The following is a 19,009-nucleotide window of genomic DNA, read 5'->3' as shown; positions in this document are numbered from 1 at the left end:
TGTCGTCATCACAGAGTAAAATAAAATTGTTTACAACAAAATAAAATAACAGAGAAATTCAGCCAAAATATGAAATTGTAGCTTCAAAACTAATACAATACTTGATTTCAGAATAACATAGAAGAAACATTCCCACACTAGCAGTACCATTACAGCAGAAAGAAATGTTTAGTTAGTAAAGAAAATATGAATTCATGTGCCTGCAAAACTTTGTTGATGAGTACTTAGCTCATAAACAGCAGCAAGAGAAGTATTTCAAAGACACTGAAATTATTCAAGATGCCAGTTTTCCAGACATTTGTTGGATGTGAGCAAGAATATACATTTCATATTTAAGACACAAAAAACTGGTTGTTACAGCCCAATTACATAATGAATAACTAAACACATTAAAAATATAAAGTGCACAAAAACCTCTCTTTAGTGCACACAATGAAGGATGGAATAACATGGGTATGTATAAACAGTTATTAATAAAGATACACACTTAAACACGATGTTTTCTGATTTCACGTACAGAAGTACCATTTAATAATCACAATGATCCCCTTGTCGGAGTCACATTAAATTGACTGTGGATTTTCTTTGGCAGAAGAGAACCTGTCAAGTTAGTGAATTAAGATTAGGTCACTATATCATAATCAGGAGCAAGTAAATCAGAAAAACCAAAATATAAAAGATGTTAAGAGAACAAAGCCTCAGCAAATGATTCCCTGATGCTAGAGATTCTACACCAGCCTTAGAATGTTGGCTTTCTATTATTTACACATAATGTGGTATTAAACATCTTTGGACAACTTTTTAAAACATTAAAAGCACAAGTGTATAATTGTATAAATTTTATGTTGGATACAATGTAATAGAATAATTAATAAAAAATAGCATAGCTTGAATTAATAAAATAAATGGATAGTATATCTGTGTAAAAGAAAATCATAGTGATTGAGAAAACAGAAATTCACCTAAAATAACTAGGTTATAGATTTACCAGTTTATAAAAAACAACAAAAATCAATTAGTGTGTGTGTGTTTTCTTATAGCAAACATCTGGCTATCTGCTGAGTCTACCGAGGGGAATTTAACCCCTGATTTTAGCATTGTAAATCTATAAACTTACTGCTGTACCAACTGGGAACAAATCAATTAGTAGATAATACTATACACAGGATAAAATTTAATTATGTTTAAGTTAGTACTCAGTAAATAAAGACCACAAAATCAGTTCTCTAATTACCTTAGTATATGTTATTTGAATTACTAACAAACAACCAAATTTAAAAGTTCACAGATAACTCAAAAATCAGATAAGAACACACCATGACACACAAAAATCGATGTTTAGGTGTCTTTTTAAATAACGTATAATATGAACATTTAAATATTAACATACAGTTTGATACCAAACTTAAGAAGTTATAAAATAGTAGTTCAATAAAATTTTGAATGTAAGTTGACAAGTGCAATGATGTGGCCTTTGACCCATGACCCATCTGGAAAGGGTTAACAGTTACATACATAAAGAAATATTTACTTTTACATACCAGTTGCTTCATGACCTAGAATCAAATCATGAAGTGTGGGGTCTTCTTGACGAGATGCTGCTACTCCTGCCACTCCATCTGGTTCATCAAGGAGGATGTACAGTTTCTAAGACAAAAAAATAGATGCATACTGATCAAAACTGAAAAAAGTAGTAATAAAAAACAATGCATTCATCCTATATATATATAAACATTTTTTGCATTTGAATACTGAATATTTTTAGATTCCTTATTCTTATAAAGAGTGATTCTGAAGTTCATTAACAGGTAAGGAGAGGCACAGGATCAGAAATAAGGTACACTGAGTCTGCCCTGTGACAGTACCATTGAAATAATGGGAAATTTTGTTGATATGAACCAAATTATCAGGAGAAAAGGTGTAAACAATGAAAAATAAAAACATTTTAACATGAGTACTCTGAAAATATTCTTTGAGAGCTATAATTTTATGTATATGTGCATGTAAAGTTGTACTACAGAAGATGTAAGTCTGACAGTAGTAAAAGTTATAGCACAAATCTGAGTTTAAGGTACAAGCCCAGAATTTTATTATACAATTAGCTCATTGAAAGATTGTAAGTATTAAACTTTACACAGTTTGGTTTCTATTCATCTCATGAATATTGCAACTTCACATAACACACACTGCAGATTCACACTTAAAATCTGTTTCAATGCAAAATTACCAATATCTATTGTTTTCCTTAAACTATTATTTTGTCATTTGATATCAAACAGAATATTCTGGCATGTGATGTAATCTTAGTAGTATTAATATTTTATTAATATTTCATTATACAAAATTACAAGAGATATCATTTCAAAATTATTTACCTGCAAGAAAGCCAACTGTAGCCGTGATGATTCTTGGTTATTCTTGATTGATAATTCTAAATACATTAAAGCCCGAGCAAAAGCTTGACAAACAAAGGAGGCACGAGCTAAAAGGTCTTCTGGAACACTCTTCAGGATGTCATAAACAGACTTATAGTTGGGATCATTATGTGGGTCCACAAGAGAAATAACAACTTTGTCAATTCATGCATTAGCAAAAGCAAATCACAAAAAACGAAAAATACATTGTCTTTACATGTAAAACATTTATTATAGATTAAGGAAAGTTGGTGTATTCATTCTATGCATGAGCTTATGAATATTCAGAACCACAACAGTCATCATGAGGTCTTAGTAATGGGTCACATCTCAATAACTGAGAATAATTCTATTCTGTTAACAACAGAACCAAAACAGCCATCTTGAGGTCCTAGTAGCAGATTACATCTCAACAACTAAGAATCGTTTTTATTCTGTCAAGAACAAAACCCATAGGACCTCCATTAGGTCACCAATAATTACAAACCATGTCTTATTATGTAAAGAATAGAATCACAAAAATTTCTGTCAGGTCCAAGAAAAACAGGTCACCTTGCAAAATGTGTAATTATGGGTTTTTATTTGTCAATAACAAAATCTTAACAACCTCCATCAAGTCAAAAGAAAATTGGTCACAGCACAATAATTTGGAATTTTATCTATTATTTTAACGATAAAGTTCTAAACAGAAGTTGATATCAGTTACAAAACAGATGTTGAAAGCAGCAAAGTTTGAATGAACTATAATAGTACAGATTGTACATGTAAACAACTTCAGATCTTTGAAGCTTATCAGAAAAACAATAAAAACCACTAAAGATGAATCACAAAATACTGATGTTGCAATAATTTGACTCTACAATGAACTGAAGCATTTCATGGAGTATGTTGATATATATATAGAGCTAAAGGAGATGTGGCACAGAAACTGAAAAAATTGCAAATGAATTCAACATTGAAACTCTGCCATCATTTATTAGCTGAATTTCTACTTTCAAGGGCAAGTTGGCAATACATTTTGGTGGTTTCCACAAGATCATTTTATTATTAAACTGCAACTTACTTTGCTTGTTTTGAGAAATCAAATATTTTGTAAATTCTGGTTTTATTTATACCATAACAATCATCACATTTGCTTCCTTTCAGGATGAAAGCTCCAACACATCATTCTATAGTTTCTCCACTTTAAACCAAAATCTACAAAATTGTCAGCTTATCAGATTTTTCAAATGAGACTGCTGACATATCTTGTTTCTGTTAAATGCAGTCAAAGTTTTCATCCGTGAATCAAGTTGAAAACACAATATACAATACAAGTACATAAGCCACATACAAAGATGAATTTCTCTTCATTATCAATGTAGTTCTAAAGTTTACAGGTTACATATTTTTAGAAGTTACATACAAATATCAATGAATAAGGTGTAACAGATAGTTTATACATGCTACTTCATTTTATATATGAAGGATAGCTTTTGCTAGAGACAGATCAGGAAAAAATTATGATAACTAGCAGTAATTTGCCCTTTTGCTACAGACTCAGTATAATATACAAGTTCATCTACACATTTGCACACATTAAGTATTTGTACTATAACTTTTGATACAGCACATGTACCTTCACAAAATCTGGTAGACATTAGTACAGATACAAGTATTTTTTTACAAAATCAGATGTTTCATGAACTATTTTTATAAAAGATCTGTTTGTGAAAATTGAGCCTGTTTCATTACTAGTATGAGTGCAAAGTGATTTCATGTTATGAGTTAAAAACTGTTCTTCATCCCAAAAATCTCAAATATTATTTGCATAATCTCTAAAACTTCCCAAATATATTTCAGATGTTTGATTTCAGCAAAACTTTATACATTATGTTATTTTCTACACTCCAGCTGTGGGGTCTGTCACTTAACTAGCTTTGTAACTATCATTAAAAAAATTAGGAAATAAATAATTTTATTTTTTTTAGTGCTATGATGATGACATATTGTAACATGAAAATACAAATGTTTAGTTTAAGTAGACTAAGTCTCATAATGCTATATGTTACATATATATTTATTATGTTACTGACCTTCCAGTCATGCCTAGCTAGCATTGTGCAACTTGCATTGATCTGGTGCTCTCATATTACATATCCAGTAATGTAAAACTGACCTTTAGTCTTTTCTGTCTTGGCTGTGTTTTAGTGGACTAGTATTTTGTAATATACAGACACATTTAAATTATTATACATTATATATATGTATATACATTATGACTATTTAGAAATAAATTATTAAACTTTTCTTAAAATATAGAAAAAAAAATGGGAAAAGCAAACAATTATCTCTTCTCTCTACGATCTCTGTACTTGGTTGTTGCTGGACATAAGTTGCTAAGCCTTTTGAAATTTCACAAGTGGAGGATATCAAACAATTTTTTTTAGGTTTTATACATACAGTTGAATAACCAAAAATCATAAATAACTACACTGATACCATAGAATTCCACTTAGTAACTAGATTTATATCAATTTTAAAATATATGAAACTATGAGCAGACTAAAGACACATCCAAACTCCTTGAAAACTTAGATTGAAAGAACACTAGCTTTTTCGAAGATTAAAATAGCTAAAAACCACTTTAGGAACATCTTAAGCTAGTGATTGGTTATTCACATGTCATATACTGTAGTAAGAGTATATAATGGACTGTTTCAAAAATTGGAAAGAGTTGAATAGAGCCCACTGTGTTAAAGACCTCATACCTTTTTATTTTATATTCTAGCTTGTTAAAGTTAGTAATCTGAGTTCTAATTTGTATGAAACTGTGAACTTAGTATTTTGACACCACAAACATCTAATTTTAAACTGTGCAGCATTAAACATAACATGTGACTCACTAAAATCAATATTTATCTTCTTTTAATACTTATTTTTAAACTAAGAAATTAACTCATACATAACATTAAATAGTAAAATTATAATCTACAATTTGATTCCAAACTTACTGACATAAATTCATAAAATATTTGTTCAATACAATCTTGAATGCAAGTCAACAAACACAACAAGATGGCCTTTGATCCATGATCCATTATAAAAGGATTAAACATTGTTAAGTCCTTAATACTGCATGAAAGTTAGACCACACAGTACTGAATATAATGCACCAGATTAAGTCACAGTATAACTATACACTTGCTACATGGATGAAAAGGTCCTGTCACAAACTACAGCTCTTGAAAGAACATGATGACTTGTTTGTACATCTCTTGAATGTTAAAGACCTAAGTGACATACATAGGTTTGTGTACACACTACCATTTAAAATATTCAATTGCTCTTCATTAAACTATAAGTCAAACTCAGGGTTTAGATGGTAATGTATCAAAAATGGAAACTAATGCTTTCTTAAACTAAAATGCACTTCCAATAATACTTACCTATGCAGACATTACAGCTATTTCATGATTTCTAAGGATTCCATATTTTGCCCATCTGAGCACTGAAAATACTAACTTCAGTCTTTTATACCCAACCTAAATACCTTAGACAAGTTCTAACTAGCAAACTGCTCCACAAACTTTAATGTGCCTTCAAACTAGGTACTGTATATAACCATCTCATCCTGACAACACAGTCACTTTTTCTGAGAAATACATTTGGTTTTAGTGGGAAGATAGAACAGGAGAGTGTCAGTGAAGGTAAGTATTATCGAAAATACATGTTCAGTTAACTTTCGAAATAGACCATCTACTGACACTAGAATCCCATGTTAAGAAGGTGGAGGGGCTGGTGCAGGCATGATCCATACAGAAAGTGTCTTCATAGAACAGGAGTATACCAAGAAAAAGAATAGTACAAGAGTGGGAGAACTGAACTACATCCAGAACAGATATGCTCTTCACCTGAAACTTAATTTTTTATATCCAAGGTGGAACAGAATACGAGTAATCATTCGTATAGGTTAACCTCAACCAGGTAGCCAAGGTTGGATTTAGGCAGTCATGAAACCTGTATCTCATGTTAGTGGTTAGGGTTATTGGACCACAATGTTTTGTGTGTGTATATAAATATATATGACTGGATCTCAACCTGTAGCCAAAGAATGATGCTTTACACAATGAGAAAGCAACAACAACTAAGTGGACAAACCTTCTCCTCTACCTAAAGGAATCTAAAGGCAACACAACAGTTTTAGAAATACAGGCTAGACTAATAATGAAATTAATGTTTTCTTAAAGAACACTGTAGAAAATTTGTTACCCAAAAGTTATTACCACCACTAGCTTCTACAGATGAAAGTCTTGTAGTAAATTCAATTATTTTACATGAGAAAATATTCTGGTAACTCTGCTTCAAATTTTGAAATTATTACCCTAATAAATCATTACTTATTTCCTAGCAAAGTGACATTTTTATGTTGTAAAAACATAAATAAGGCTGTTAATCAATGACTAGAACAAGCATTTTAATTGTTTTATAATATTTACAGTCTTTAATTTCTCAAAGAAAATGAACATAAAATACCAGTAACTTAAGCTCATGATTAATTAATGAGTATTCCAACTACCTTTCCCTTTATTTGCAGGCTTGGAGTTATTCTGGTTTCTAGATCTCAACATCACAAAATACTGACGACACCAAACCGTTAAACAATCCAATATTGAAAACACAGTCTGGGCACTCAAGTGGCAAAGGTCAGTCTTCTCATGAAACTTCAATTTGCTCTGTTCAGCTTGGTCAACATGGCTTAGAACAGCCATAATCTCTCTGTAGATCTATAGACCCAAATACATAAAAAGTTTTGCTTTTCTTTTTATAATAACACATATTAATTCTAAATTTTAGTGAGATTAAAATCTACCTTGATTATCAACGTTAAAAAATTATTTCACATTCCATTTTGCTTTTAAAATTCTACTACTAAAATATGCAGCAAAATATTTCATAGATTCTTGTAATTTATAACATCTATGATAATGCAAAACTGCTGTGAACACATTATTCAGCTCACATTTTCAGTTCACTTTGGTATAAATCAGTCATCTTTACACCTCCACAATTCTGGGATTTCATCTTAATATGTAGGACAACCACCATGAACAACAAAGGCAGTACAGCACTGATGCTGTATACTCGAAATCAGAATGTTCATTAAGTTCTAAGGCATCAGTAATCACTCCATTAAAACAAATATCTTCAGGGCATTTTCAGTATTCTGAATTATTTCATAGGATGTTATGAAGCTCACAAGAGTATCTCATGCATGAACAATGGATATGAAGACTGGTGACACACTTCACTCAATCCCCTCTTTTTGAAGACGATGTACTGATTACTTCTACACAGTTAGAATGAAAATCATAATTCATTATGTGACAGAACACAGGATAATAGAATTTAAGGCATTAGTAGTCCAATCAGAAGATCGTAAAACAAAGTCTTCCAATGTTCATTACTGTCAACACCAACTTGAATCACCATCATATGTACAATGTCTCCATATGAATATGGTATTTAACCTGACTCTCAGATACTCATCAAATAAGCACATAGCTGTTATGTGGTAGCAGGGTGAGACATAGCTCACTTGTAAAATTACTATTCTTATATTGTTGGTCCACTTGGTATGTTCTTGGCACAATAAGAAGCAAGTCATTTCCTGCTATATGTGAGCATAATGCACCTTAGTAGGTGTGTGAAATACAAGCTATCCTCGTATAGTCTCTATTTTAGCAGTCTGTATACTTACAGTGCCAAAGTAAAAACTACAGACATTTGACACAGTCTAAGAGCAAGTTTAACCAACCAAACAGAGCTTTAGACACCTGACTCAACCTAGATGCAGTTTTTTTAAACCTATCTGCCTGTGCATCATTTACTATTGCAGTAACACTGTAGTCTTACACTGCACAGCATTCAAAAAACAAACAATGTTGTCTTATATAATTATATAAATCAAAATCACTGTTCAACTGGTATTTTTAATGCTATAACATTTGGTGTAACATGCAAAAGTGGATTATAGTTTATTTTAACATTCATGTTTATCATATTACATTATATTTGTTGAAAGCTATGACAAGACTTCAGTGCACATAAGCTAAGTAAACATGTACAGTAAATAAAAACAAATTATTCTAATAATTCAAACTATTTCTTCTTGAATGTTACTGTTAAGTTTATAGCACTCATAAGATACACATAAATAATTTAATATCTATTAAAAAAAACATTATTAGATATAAATTCATGCTGTCCAAAAATACTCTTAGCAAAATATTGTTAATTAGACTGACAAAAGTAACGTTGATCTCAATTTCAAAGATCTGACCATAGGTCTCTCATACATTTTTGACAGTTTTATCTTTGTTTCTGGCAGTGACAGTTGTAACTGGCAAAATAAACTGTCAAAAGAAATAATGTTACTTTCAATCAAGTTGAAATTGACTAGATATGTAAGATGGAACTAGGATTTGTAATCAACAATAAGAAAGAAAGAAAATTTTTTGATAAAAGGAAGTACTTTTAATATTATTTTGAAAATAGTTTCTCACAATAGAATTCACATCCTGAAAACGACTGAAAGACTAAAGTTAAGTAAAATGTTCCAAAAGTCAGAATACCTTTGGCTGACTGATGGATAATTAACCAATTCAGAATCTTTTCTATTTACTGTAAACATCAAAGCAGATGTACTGGTACTGGTATTTTCTTTCTGTTCCCTGCTTTCTTACCCCTTAAAACATTTTATTACCAGATCTAAACAAAATTAATGATTGGCCAATCTGATAAGAGAAGATGCAGAAGTCTGTCAAATGGCTATCAATGCTAAGCTCTGTCTTTAAAATCTCACAGCCTATCAGTTGTATTACATTCTTTACTTCTGAAAAAAAGAAAATGTCATATAAAGAATTATGTACATTTACTTCTATACTTTATATTATTTCTTAAAACAAACATCTTCCTTTTCTTCATTGCTTGCATCTTGTAAAACATTAACCATGATGTGAGGAAGAAGAAAAACTGCTGTCTTCACATCGTTTTGACAATCATGAAGCATGACTGAAAAACTCTAGCTGTATTCTCTCGCTTTATCTGAGAAATTAAATACACAAAACCATATAAATTTTATAAAACTAAGGGCATTTAAAACATGCTAATGAGCATGGAAAAGTTAGTTTTAAATTGAAATGATTTTGGTTGTTTTTCTCTATGGCATAATCTGTTCTCAAAAGCAGTTTTATAAAAACTATTCTGCATTATTTCTTTTCTTTCCATTAGAAACAGAAAATTAACATATACAAAGACAAAATGAGAGAATTTTAAGTGTAATGTGGTGATTATAATCTAGTACTTGTCTTTGATACTACAGTAGTCTACCCCAAAAGAAATTCTAAAGTGTATACCACCTTTATGTTCTAAACATATTTGTAGAGTAAGTTTCAATAATGTGCTCCTAATGGGCTAAAACTGTGACAAATGTTACAGAACTGTGTGCACGTTACTTAATAGTTGAAATTAACATTCTCCTGAATTAGAAAGGAAATGAAACTCAGACTTACAAAACTGTGTGAACAGATATGTTTAGCTGAACTGTGAGGTGCCTCTGTTTCTGTAATACTTTTATCTACACAGTCTGATCTCTAGTTCAAATTTTGTCATGGTTTTAATTAATATAATAATCACCTATAACAATAATATTGATTAGCAACCTAATTATCTCATTTCTTTTTATCACAGAAAAGTGCTTCTTACCTTCTGGAAGACAAGATGCCCAATTACAGGCCCAATCTTTAAAAGTGCTTCCTAGTTTGCTCCCATATATTGGGCATGGAAAGGAAGTCCTCTTGTTACTAGACATAATGTACCTATCAAATAATAACAGAAAACCTGATGAACTTTTTTTTTTACTTTTTTATTAAAAAGCAGAACAACTTCAATATTCAAATAACTTTTCAGTTTATGTGAAATATTTAAAAAAAAATTGAGTTTTTAATGTTTAAACTAGGCTAAAATACTGTTGAATTGTAATGTTTTATAACACAGTAAAGATAAAAGAAAAACATAACACAATGAACAATGTTAGAAAAAAAATTGATAAGAAAGAAAATAACTGAAAATTACTGTCTAAATTTCATTATAATAAAAAATAAAATACATACCTGGAGTGCTGCAAAGGTACCAAAATTTCTTGAATCTCTTCTGAAAACCTGTTCCAAAGACTATTACTTGGTCTCACAATTTGTGACAACTCTCCACTTTGACAAGTATATATCTGTGGGTTTCCTGCAGTGCATAAGATGCACAGTCCTACAAAAAAGAAAAATGTGTACTTTACATAAGAAAACAGTCATAAACACAGCATGAAAAACTTCAGTTCCAGAAAAAAAGAAAAACGTTAGGAAGTGGAGAAATAATAAATACACACAATACCATATGTTTACTGTGAAAGGCCTACAGTATCATACGTGACTATGTTTACTGTGAAAGATATAAGGTATAACGTGTGACTGTGCTTACTGTGAAAGATATAAGGTATCGTGTGTGACTGTATCGTGCTAAAAATAGCCCTACTTCTGGCCTCAGTTTGACCATGTCACCAGTTATTCAGCCTTTTCAGATTTTTACCATATATTCTTACATCTCTGAATATGATTAACAAAAAAAAAAAATCAGGATGGTGTTCAACCAACTTTTGTGTTATAATTTTTTAAAGTATCCTGTGATACGTTGTTTACTTGAAAAAAACAACTTCAATTCAGGTGTGTTACTGTGTGCAAATATATCCATAAAATTTTGAAATAATTTATGAATACCATTGAAATATTCTTATCAGCCTTTACCATATATTCTTACATCTCTGAACATGATCTTCAAAAAGTTCAAGGTTGTGTAAAATAATAAATTATCAAATTTTAAGTGTTTCTGATATGTACCATTGGGCAAAGGACCACATTCACGGCATTCAGTTCTTTATGGTCAATCAGGAATCAGTCCTGCAGAATTGTGTAAAGTTTGATCTACTTGAGTGCGATGAAAAACACAAAACTGTGGCAGGTATTAAGTCACATCATAGCTTTATTCTACCAACAAATTGTATATGAGAAGGTTATCAGATGATGATGTGTACACAGTTGTAACTGTTGGTAGTAACAGTGAAAGTGATGCTACAGCAGCTCAAATAGAGTCTAATGATAGCAATGACAATTATCAGCCAGGGAAATATGTGGCATGCTTATACGATCATGAATGGTATATGGGAAACATAAAAGATAGATCAGATGAACATTCCATTGTGTTGATGTCATTTATGAAGAAATCAAGAAACGAACTGTTCTCATGGCCTGCAAGGTCACATAAAGATGAAACTGGATTCCTTTCCAACATATTCTTTGTCTGATCAGTGCACCTACCTTGCATGGCAGTAGTGCTCACCACTATGTTCTAAGTCAAAGTGATCTCAACATAACCAAACTCGAATTTTAGAAATTTATTCAAGCTGTGTCAACAAATCAATGTTTATTTGATGTTGTTAAGGCTAATTTATCACCAAAGCAGTTTTTGAAACATTTCATTGTCATGATTATTGCAGTTTGGTGTGACTATAATCTTTCTCAGTTATCTCCTGTTGTAGCACTGTCCTTTTGTGTCTGATTTACCTTTGTATTTATTATATTATGAATCTTAAATTCAGCCATATCTGCATAACTGTAATGCATACACAATATATTTGCATTGTCATGTGATCTAACTAGTTATGCCAGTAAACTTGTTCAGAAATGAATTAAATCTTTCTTGTTTCATACAACTTCATTATTTAACATTGTGAAAGGCTGGTTACAATATTTCAGTGGGATTCATAATATTCTGACAGGTATTTTTCAAAATTGTATGGATATATTTGCACACATTAACACACCTGAACTGAATTGTTTTTCAATAAAAAATGTATGGTCAGAGGATATTTTAAAAAATTATAACTCAAAAGTAGGTTAAACACCATCCTGATTTTTTTTGTAGATCATATTCAGAGATGTAAGAATATAAGGTAAAAATCTGAAAAGGCTGAATAACTGATGACATGGTCAAACTGTGACCAGAAATAGGGCTATTTTTAGCTACATTATTAAAAGTTGCATGCAACTACATTTTTTACAGGAGATCTAACAGACTTTTATCTACAAGAATTGCTGATTTATCAACTGATATGTCATAGGAAATTTGAAAACAAAATTCAGCATTGTAGCATATTAAGTCTTAGAGCTATGGCTTCTTAAATAAACCAATTTTTTTTATAATTTTGGGTTTTCAGTTGATGGTACAGCCTCACTATACAAATCCTCAGAGAGATAAACTTGGTTTGAGACCATTTTTGAATTCTGTGAGATTAATTCAGTCAGTGTAGCAAATTTCAGCTTTCTACTACCATTACTCTTGCAGCTTTAAGCAGCCAAATTTCCCCAAAAATGAATTCACCAAAAATAAAAAATAAATAATTAAATTTTACAGTGCTGTAAATCAGAAACTATTAGAGATACTTATCTAATCTTTGGCAATATTTCATTATATGGGTAAATGAGCACATGTGAAAATTTTCAAGGAATTCTGTGGGGGTCACCTGCAGCCACCTGAATGATTTGACATGGAATTATCCTACAGTTATCTGATCCTCATCTGAATAACAAAAAGTAAAAGAAAGCTGTTGGAAATGCTGAACAAAATCTTCCAAAGACACAACAAGTTGAGAAAATAAGTTAAAAAGCAAGAGGCCATACATCCAGGCTCTAAGGTACAAAATGTAGAACAAAGCCAGCCACTTCCTGCACAATAACAGCAATGCTGCATATAATAAAATAACTTAAACAGGAAACTAATTTTGCATTATATTATTTACAAGCCCAATACCAAATCGACTGCATTAACTTCATTTATCCCCAATCCTTCTATTAACAAACATTAAAAATGTTAAAATTAATTCAGTAAAGACAAAGTTAATACTTATTTGAGATTTAACATGAAATATTAAGGCATATCATAACACAAACAAGAAACTAATTTTCTAGTATATGATTTTCAACAGCAATATAAGAACTGACAACTATGATCAGAAAACTTTGAAATTAAAACAAATAAAAAAAAATTCACTTTATAAAAATATTCAGCCTAGATCTTATTTATATACATACATATATTTTGTTCTTTTAACTGTGAAAGAGATCTTAAGACAGACTTTACAGTGAGTTTTAGCACTCAATTGTTAATTTTATGGGGCTATGAGTAGATGTTAGATATTTTAATGAGTGTCTTTCCTAATAATTTTGAAATATTAATACCTGATTCAAAACATCAACAACTAATAAAACTACTGTAATGTCAGCTAATATAACACAATTTAACAACCATGTATACACATAAAACAAAAGAGAAAAACCTTAACCTTTCTGGGTAACAAACTTTTAATACTTAAAATAAATATTAACCAAGGTATCATTCAGTTTACTACTTGTCATTAAATTACAACAGTTTCATGGAATTTTGTCTTTCACTTGTAATGCTGGTCAAGGATAAATACTAAAGGAACAAAGCTAAACATTTTTATCCTTAAATATACATCACACATATGACATGTTTAGTTGTGTTTTATTCAACCATAGCAAACATTGATTTGTATAAAATTTAAGAAGAATAAGTTTTATCAGAATGATTATATTTTTATTTCAAAATATAGCTTAGGGTTTATATTTAATTATAAGGTCTATGTTTGTAAAACAATATTGGTAGTTTAGCATTAAAACACAGTTGTCAGTGCTAATAAAACCAAGGCTAGCACACTCTCTATTACTGTAGAAAACATGGTTATTTTGAGTATCAAACATTTTATTTTTTATACTAAAATAAATATAACTGCAATAATTTCAATGCAAAACAAGTAATTTTGAAAATGATTAATATTTGCTTAAATGTTGTTGTTTCTTTACATTAAGCTACAGAAATAAGCACAACAAATACAGCAGAATAAGTTTTACAAATAACATTATAACTAAGTGTAAGCTTGTTATGAGTGTTATAAATAAACTGATTTGAACTCTGTTATAGAAAAGTATAATATATTGATATCACATTAAGTAAATGAGGCCTTTTGACTTTCAAGAACGAAATTAATGCAACATCATAATTAGATAACTATCATAAGTGTATTTCTATATATCATCTTGCATATTTAAATTTGTAGTAATTTTGGTTAAATATGTTTTATTTTGGGGTCATTTGCATCAATGGTCATCAGATTTATTGAGTGACAACAGGCAATCTCGGAAATTTTGACAAAAGACTGCTATAAGCTTGCATTTGATGTCAGATGGTAGATCTATTATAGTTTTATATTTATCATATCATGATACATAAGCCATAGTAAGATAAATACATTGCAACACACACAATCTGTACTACACCTCTAATTAAATAAGGTAAAACAAATATTTTTCAAACAACATACACAACCATTTTAACAAAAGTACATTTGTGATAAATAATAAGTCATTTACTTGAATTTAACACAATTCAACCATTCCATCAAAGATAAAAAACTTTAAAATGTTAAATTTACAACACTAAAGATGATACTAACAGTTCCTTTCACAGGTTTTCTCTACACTTTCTGCAAGTTGACCTTCTCATAATGTCAGCATATGTACAAAGACACATTGATTCCATTCCACTCCACTCCTACGTCACTGACATGTATTTTCATCAGCTAAAACAATTTTTTATTTTTGTGAAGGTTTGCTCAACTATTTTCTACACTGCCAAAAAACCCAAAATATTTCCACAATACTAAACTAAAGAGCATCAAATGCCTTCAAATTTGAGGTACTGGAATTTCATTTTAATGTTAGCATTTTCGAATTTGCTTACACAAACTGAAATTATATTGGTGACAAATACGTGACTATTTGCACATAATTTTCTCATTCAAAGGAATATTTTGACTGTAAGTGTTCTGATAAGGTATGCTTAAGCAGCTTAAACTATCCTTGTTCTTTCTTTACATTCAGAAGGGGACATAAATCAGGTATGTCTTTATACAAATGTTTTCACTTCTCACTAGCTTCAAGACTTTCACCTAAGCACAGTCCAGAATCTGAACTGGCTCACAGAAGTGCTACATGTATAGTGTGGCTAGGAATGTCAAACTGTACATAGTTGATAAACTCCACTAAAAAACACAGCATTGGGAATGTGTTATACAGGCCACAGTAAAAGGGTCCTCATGGTCTTCACTTGAAAATCAATGAGGCAGAATGAAAATCCATCAAAGTGCAAATTAATGTTACACTCTACACTAGATATACCCATTGCCTATTGGGATATACCCTGTGCAATCTACATGCAACTATCATATTTTGGAACAAAACCTTTTATTTTATGACTTATAGGTAAACAGCTATTGGAGATTAAAATTTAAAACATATTTTACAATATTCATATCTGTATTATGTATCACTTTATAAAATGTTACATCACATTTATATACATTATTATATACCTAATAAGAGAGTGTACTAATTCTCAGTTGATAACACTTAACCATACCTGCTTTATGTCCTTTCTGTCGCATTTACTTTGGGATATTCAGAAGTGAATGTAAATAAAGATTAAGAATTGTTTAGCTGCTTAAGCATACCATATCAGAAGACTTACAGTCTCAATATTCTTTTGAAGTAATTAAAGAGGTTTGGATGTGTACATATATGTAGATCTTCATTTTAGACAAAACTATTTCCAAATTAACATCACTCTTGCAGGATAGGATGGATATTGCCACACTGTCTTTAACTGACTCTGATCTCCAGGCCCTGTGAAGGAAAAGATGTTTCTCTCTTTAGATTCTGGAAAAATGCAGCTTCAGTGAAAGCAATATCCACACATTGTTTCTTCACAGACAAAGGAAAACCATGAAAAAGAATGAAAACTTGTAACATAGTCAGTGTAATCCATTAAGACAACACAGTAGCAAAAAAGTTTAATGAAAATGAAATGATGTTCACAAAATAATTAGTTGTGAACAAAGATGAGAACAGTTATGTCCAATCAATCCCTAGTAAACTCAAACTTTTGAAAGTCTCCACCAATTTTCAACTTAGAATTAAAATTTAAAAGAATTACTCAAAATTTCTAATGAATTTGTTTTCTGTAAATTTATGGACATCATTTACAAACATCTCCTTTGAAAACTAATTTTTCCAAATTTATTTCCAATACCAGTGCTTCAAAATCATATACTTTTCTCTTATACTCTAGCATTACAACAGTAATAATCAAGTCTATCCTTTTCTACTACTTCTGTACTAGGCCGGTCAACAAATGTCAGGCGGCACTCGAAGATTCGTGCGAAAATTCGTGAATATCCAATATTCGTGCATATACTTGTTAGATCGTTTTAGAATTATTAATTAATAATTAACTTACCTTAAATTGCAATATTTATGCCAGTAAAGATAGAAATAACTTGTTTTTTTCATCATTTACTGAAGTTTACATTCTTTTCTTGAACTTCCTGTCACAGTGCACCATGGGTAATGTATTACTGTAAACCATATTGTTGCTGCTCTGTTCAATGTAGAGCCTCTGTACAAAAGCTGACTTCTGGCACCTGTGACCTGTTTTTCTTATTTTGATGCTGTAAAATTGTTGTCCATTATTATTTTATTTATGTAATTATATTACTATACTGTGTTTAATAAAATACTTGTCAAAATAATTATTGTTGTTTGTTTTCTTTATTCTACACACTGGGAAACAACATTATTAATAAACATGAACTTTATTAATGAACATAAAAAACATCAGAAAACAATTAACACTAAACAAGTTAAAATAGACATAAAATACTGAGTTTATGCTGCAGCCACATAGACCTGTTCCACATCCTGGTCAATTATTAATGCTCTGTCCATTGTTACTTGGAAAATATTAAAAGTTAAACACTAACAATAAAACATTTGTAAAAAAAACCTCATAAAACAACTTTCACTGAAAATACTGAGTGTATGCACATTCCTGTTCATGGTGTTTCCTCCTTTACATTTGAGGATGGAAGCCCAGGAAGTTGGGGATAAAAACTGGATTAGAGACCTGTGAGCTAGTACTGGCAGCACTCGAAGGGGTACAGGTAACTGTAACTGCAGGGAGAGCATCAGATGCAGGAGAAAATCAGAAGGGACTGTCATGTTGGCTTTGACTGCTGACTTCAAGTTCTTGTTCAGGAACACCAATTGATCCACATGTTCAGGGTTAAGGGAAGCCCTTAGCTTGCTGACGGTCAAACCTGCTGTGCTGAATGTACGTTCGCTAGGTACTGATGTACCAGGTATAGACAGGTATTTCCTAGCAACTGAAGCAATTGATGGAAACCTTGACCTGTACACAGACCACCACTGAAGAGGGTTTGGTGGCCTTAGAGGCTCTCTGACAAAATCAGCCAACTCTTCCTCAACTGAAGAAACATCACTGCCTTCTGTTAAGTCTACTGTATCACCCATTACATAACTCAAAACTTTTGACATAATGGGTTTTTTACAGGTGGTTCTGTTACCTCATCTGCCTCAGGTTCCTTCTTGACTTCTGCAGTGTTGCTTGATCTCCTGATTTCTTCTGCTATGTTGGCATGAAGTTCCTTTCTCTGACTTTCGGTCAAAATTGTACTTTTATATCTAGGATCAAGTGCTGAAGCTTTCAGCAGGGAACTATCTCAGACCTTCATTAATGATTCCTCCATCTTCTGACAAGAATTTAAATCTTTCACCAATCCCATACTGATTGTTTTTTCAACTGCTTAGCTAGTGCTTTGTCTTCCTCTGTGGTCTTAAGGTCCTCCATCATATCTGTCAGCAGAGGGTAAATTGGGACCCTGTGGGAAGATCTTCCTTCCCAAAATTTCAGTGGCTTCTGCAAAAGGATGAAGTATTGGGATTATTGTATGCATCGTGTCCCAAAAGACATCATCAATGTCAAATCTTTCTCCACTTTTTACAATGGTAGCGTCTACCAACACTGCATATATGGGCACTCTGAGCTCTACCAGTCGCTGCACCATCTCCAGCGCAGAGTTCCATCTTGTAGGGCAATCCTGTATAAGGTTCTTTGCAATGATGGGACCCTTCTTTACTTGTTCCTTCTGGGCTTCAGTAGCCATCTGAACTTGCTTTTGTTTTAGGGCACTTGTGGCCAGAACAGAATGGTTGAAGAATGTAACCAACCTTCTCCTGCCCCAAGGGCTTTTGCAATGGGTGCAAGCTTAAGCCCATCTTGCAGAGCTAACTGAAGGCTGTGGGCAAAACAGCCAGAGTGAGAAATGCCTAACTTTTCTGCTGCCACAAGCATATTTGCAGCATTATCAGTAGTTAAGTGGACAATATTGTTGGTGTTTAGAAATTCAGAACACAGATTGTGAATTTCAGAAGCAATATTTTGACCTGTGTGTCTATCAGAAAAGAGTCTGGTGCCCAGAACATTTGAGTGCATTTTCCATTGCAAGTCAATGTGTTGTTCTGTGATAGTAATGTAACCTTGCATTGCATTACTAGTCCACAAATCAGTGGTCA

At 31.5% G+C, this 19,009-nt stretch overlaps 1 protein-coding gene across 2 annotated transcripts; it reads right to left on the bottom strand.

Moving 5' to 3' along the window:
- Positions 1-499: 499 nt before the first annotated feature.
- On the bottom strand, positions 500-9,442 carry LOC143248259 (serine/threonine-protein kinase ATR-like). Of its 2 annotated transcripts, XM_076496672.1 has the most exons (5): positions 9,029-9,303; positions 6,973-7,180; positions 2,376-2,525; positions 1,542-1,647; positions 500-600 (listed from the first exon to the last, which is right to left on the bottom strand). In XM_076496672.1, exons 3-5 carry the CDS (start codon positions 2,439-2,441, stop codon positions 536-538), a joined length of 237 nt encoding a protein of 78 aa, XP_076352787.1. In that variant the 5' UTR covers positions 2,442-2,525; positions 6,973-7,180; positions 9,029-9,303; the 3' UTR covers positions 500-535. The 2 variants fall into 2 exon arrangements, 1 of the variants encoding a protein (XP_076352787.1); XR_013026849.1 differs by lacking the exons at positions 500-600; positions 9,029-9,303 and adding an exon at positions 9,364-9,442 and having other exon boundaries at positions 1,430-1,647.
- Between the last annotated feature and the right edge of the window lie 9,567 nt (positions 9,443-19,009).

Source organism: Tachypleus tridentatus, chromosome 4, assembly GCF_004210375.1.
Source record: "Tachypleus tridentatus isolate NWPU-2018 chromosome 4, ASM421037v1, whole genome shotgun sequence".
NCBI classification, from domain to species: Eukaryota; Metazoa; Arthropoda; class Merostomata; order Xiphosura; family Limulidae; genus Tachypleus; species Tachypleus tridentatus.
The sequence above is the reverse complement of the archived record's forward strand: the minus strand, read 5'-3'. Positions and strand labels throughout refer to the sequence as shown.